We start from the raw sequence: 4351 nt of genomic DNA on the forward strand, positions 1-4351 counted from the left end.
ATAGACAAATACGGCATTAGGAGTCTGGTGTAGTGTGGTGTGCTTCCCTGGGAAAGGGATTTAACCCTGTTTTACAGGTAGAACCCAGTTGTGTTCCCATGTTGATGCACCAGCAGAATATAAACAAATTCTAGTCAAATTCAGATAATTGTTTCACTTCGTTCCTGTATTTTCTAAAGAATCACTTGTGGATGAAGGTGAGATTCAAACCCACACGTGCAGTCAAGAAAACGTTTGTGCTCTTGGTCTAATAAGGGTTAAGTGTTAAGCTTAAATCTTTACCTGTGCTGCTGATGGAGCGTCTCCAGCGTGAGCCCCCACAGGTGAAGATGACCGCACGGATGAACTCACGGCCGCAGAGTTTGACTCCGTACGTGGGTCCATCCATGGTCTTCACTCCAGACAGCAACAGGCACATGGCCAAAACCACAGCTTTCCACATCTCAGAGCAGGAGGAGAGAAGAGCAGCAGAGGCTGGAAGAACAGCTGATGGAGGTCAATGGCAAGCAGTCAGTCTCTTGTTTTCTGGTGCTGGCTGCTATGTCTAGCTCTTTCTTGGTTGATTGGAGATTTATTTTCATACTGAGTTCCAGATCTCCCTTATAAAGGAGTATGATGAGTGTGCACACACACACACACACACACACATACTCCATGACTTTCATTCCCACCTGACTGGGGCGTCATAGATAACCCAGTGAGGTAAAACCAGAGACCTTTTCATAGACAAAAGCAGCGACAAGGAAAAGAATAATTAACTAGGGCTCCCAATGTGAAAAAGGAGAGGGCAATCTGATTAAAGCGGACATTTCTCTACGTAAGCACCCATTGTCTTTTATTTTCTAATTCCAGCTTATCATCCATTTTTTATCTTTTGTCATTTATTATTCTATCTTCATATATTTCTATAGGCCACTTTTTTCACCATTTAAATACGTTGGCTTCTACACAAAGCTATACTACAATGGAAACTAAATTTTGTATTTTACAGGTCATGTTAAGACACGCCCACATCTAGAATAAGTACAACAAAACAAAAATATCCATTGGAACAATAAAGAAAATAATGAATAGCATTTTAAAAGTACTTTAAGGATTAACTCACAGTGAAGTAAGTTAAAAAAATAAATGTTCAGCATTAAAATACATAAATTAGATTTGTGCTCTATAAAGGACATGGTCATTTGCGATGCCCTTTTATTATGAAAAAGTTGAAACAGTAGGGGGGGCGGGCACAGTGGTGCAGCAGGTAGTGTCACAGTCACACAGCTCCAGGGACCTGGAGGTTGTGGGTTCGCATTCCGCTCCGGGTGACTGTCTGTGAGGAGTGTGGTGTGTTCTCCCTGTGTCTGCGTGGGTTTCCTCCGGGTGACTGTCTGTGAGGAGTGTGGTGTGTTCTCCCTGTGTCTGCGTGGGTTTCCTCCGGGTGACTGTCTTTGAGGAGAGTGGTGTGTTCTCCCTGTGTCTGCGTGGGTTTCCTCCGGGTGACTGTATGTGAGGAGTGTGGTGTGTTTTCCCTGTGTCTGCGTGGGTTTCCTCCGGGTGACTGTCTGTGAGGAGTGTGGTGTGTTCTCCCTGTGTCTGCGTGGGTTTTCTCCGGGTGACTGTCTGTGAGGAGTGTGGTGTGTTCTCCCTGTGTCTGTGTGGGTTTCCTCGGAGTGACTGTCTGTGAGGAGTGTGGTGTGTTCTCCCTGTGTCTGCGTGGGTTTCCTCCGGGTGACTGTCTTTGAGGAGTGTGGTGTGTTCTCCCTGTGTCTGCGTGGGTTTCCTTCGGGTGCTCCGGTTTCCTCCCACAGTCCAAAAACACACATTGGTAGGTGGATTGGTGACTCAAAAGTTTCCATAGGTGTGAGTGTGTGAGTGTCACCCTGTGAAGGACTGGCGCCCCCTCCAGGGTGTATTCCCGCCTTGCGCCCAATGATTCCAGGTAGGCTCTGGACCCACCGTGAACCTGAACTGGATAAGCGCTTACAGATAATGAATGAATGAATGAATGAATTTGTACAATCCAAACTTTTCTAATTTATAGGGCTCTTTTCACAATCAACAAAAAAAATGCCATTTGACCAGTGGGTGTCCAAACTGTATATGTGGCAGTGTCTGAGAGGTGAGAAACGATGGGCGTCACAGGGCAGGAGGGGGTTGGGGTTGAGAGCCACATAAGATTCAGAGAGCATGACATTTTCAAAATGTGATAATGCATTTTTCCTATCTTCATGACCACACAGACAAAGGTCCCCTATTTCCAAAATGACAATGGAATAATGAATTTGTAATTAGTATCTTGATAATAAAGCCAACAACATGACATTTTAGAGGGACGTTCACTAAAATCAATGGTTTGCCACATTGCGTGCAGTGGACGGGCTGTAGGTCAAGGGCGCATTTTTTCTGTTTCCACATTATTTTTTTATTTTACAATAACAATCTAATGTTCAGTTAAACATCATATTATAGTTATTAGGTGCCATCACAGAATTTCTGACTCCTCTTGACTAGTTGTTCAAGACATTCCTGTCTTCATGACTTGTTAATAACTTATTTACGATACCTGCTTTCCCTCTTTTATCTTCAGGTGAACCAAGCATTCTTTATTGTCTTGTCAAGGGCTTAATTTTGTGTTGAACATTGGAAACAGGACCCTCTGTGGGGGTCTGAGGGCTTGCAGCCTTAGATTAGAAATGACTAAAACTATTCCAATTAGACACAGTGGCGCAGTAGGTAGGTGTCGCAGTCACACAGCTCCAGGGACATTGAGGTTGTGGGTTCGATTCCCGTTCCGAGTGACTGTCTGTGAGGAGTGTGGTGTGTTCTCCCTGTGTCTGCGTGAGTTTCCTCCAGGTGACTGTATGTGAGGTGTGTGGTGTGTTCTCCCTGTGTCTGCGTGGGTTGCCTCCGGGTGACTGTCTGTGAGGAGTGTGGTGTGTTCTCCCTGTGTCTGCGTGGGTTTCCTCCCACAGTCCAAAAACACATGTTGGTCGGTGGAATGGCGACTTCAAAGTGTCCGTAGGTGTGAGTGTGTTAGTGACTGTGTGTGTTGCCCTGTGAAGGACTGGCACCCCCTCCAGGGTGTATTCCCACCTTGCGCCGAATGATTCCAGGTAGGCTCTGGACCCACCATGACCCTGAACTGGATAAGTAGTTACAGATAATGGATGGAAATGAAACCTATATATTCAGGTTAGTCAAACATGGTGCGAGAACAAACCCTCTTCTAAAATGATGTAGAGTACACTATTTGGCCAGACGTCAGATTACTGACTCATGTAATGTTTTGTTCCTTTAGTTGCAGTAAAAACATTTACTCTCCTGAGAAAGCTTTACTCTAGATGCTGCATTTGTGTGATGATCTGATGGCATTCATAAAAACAACAACAAACACAAAGAAACTAATAAAAAACACTGGTCATGTCAGGTACTGACGTGTAATGATCAGTTCTGGACAATAAACTCCACTCCCAGTCATTGAATGGAGCTCTATCACTTTCGAGAACTGCTCTGCCTGGTTATACGCAACTAAACTAACATTGGGCCTGGTGACTTTAAGGAGATTGTACAAGCTACAAAATACACAAATAAGTGTCCACAATGGGTACAGCTTATAACAGCGTATTCACTAAATATAAGTAGTATCTACAAATCCTAGTACTTACAGTAAATATTAGGGAGGAGGGTCAATAATAACATATTAATCTATGTTTATTACATCAGTAAAAGTTATAATGGTGCAGTTAATAACAATATATATATATATATAAAATGTACTACATGCTTCAGTGAACTTCAGTTTAACTGAGCTTTATTTTACTTGTCTAACATTTAAGTGAGAGGTGATGCCTAAACATCTACGTATTGTAAGCCTACAAGCCTACTTCTTGTAGTCTCTTGAAGAATAGGCACATACGTGATCTCTGATATCTCAGTTTGACCTTTGAGTAACAGGTGATAATTATGAAATTTATAGAAGTTTATAAAGACTTGGAAACTGTAAGTGCTGCTGATAATGTTGCAGGGTAAAATAGCTAACATGCTGCACGGGCTTTTGAGCACATTCTGCAATTTTAAATCAATAACAACAGCACAGAGCGACTTCAAATCGGCAGAAATATGGCATCGACATAATAATGACTGTAGCTCTTTAAAGGCAGCGGTGATTGACGCGAAACGAGGACAAACGAGATGCGGCGGCGGACACTAACATCTCCGTTGAACCAATGAGAGAGAAACAACGTAGTCGCTAGCGCTCGTTTTGGGCCAATGAGGTGGAGCGAAGGGGCGGGACCTAAGCGGGTGGGTAGCAACAGTTGCCCGGGTGAGGACGAAGCGCCATAGCCACGGTAGTCCTGGCGAC

At 43.9% G+C, this 4351-nt stretch overlaps 1 protein-coding gene across 1 annotated transcript in view; it reads right to left on the reverse strand.

Moving 5' to 3' along the window:
* Window positions 1-4351, reverse strand: part of rln3a (relaxin 3a) — a 33616-nt gene that overhangs the window by 1772 nt on the left and 27493 nt on the right. Inside the window, exon 2 of the mRNA XM_066642029.1 lies at window positions 283-486. Coding sequence (XP_066498126.1) covers window positions 283-442 — 160 coding nt within the window. The 5' untranslated portion in view covers window positions 443-486. The remainder of the gene's footprint in view (window positions 1-282; window positions 487-4351) is intronic.

Source organism: Hoplias malabaricus, chromosome 13 (assembly GCF_029633855.1).
Source record: "Hoplias malabaricus isolate fHopMal1 chromosome 13, fHopMal1.hap1, whole genome shotgun sequence".
Lineage (NCBI taxonomy): Eukaryota > Metazoa > Chordata > Actinopteri > Characiformes > Erythrinidae > Hoplias > Hoplias malabaricus.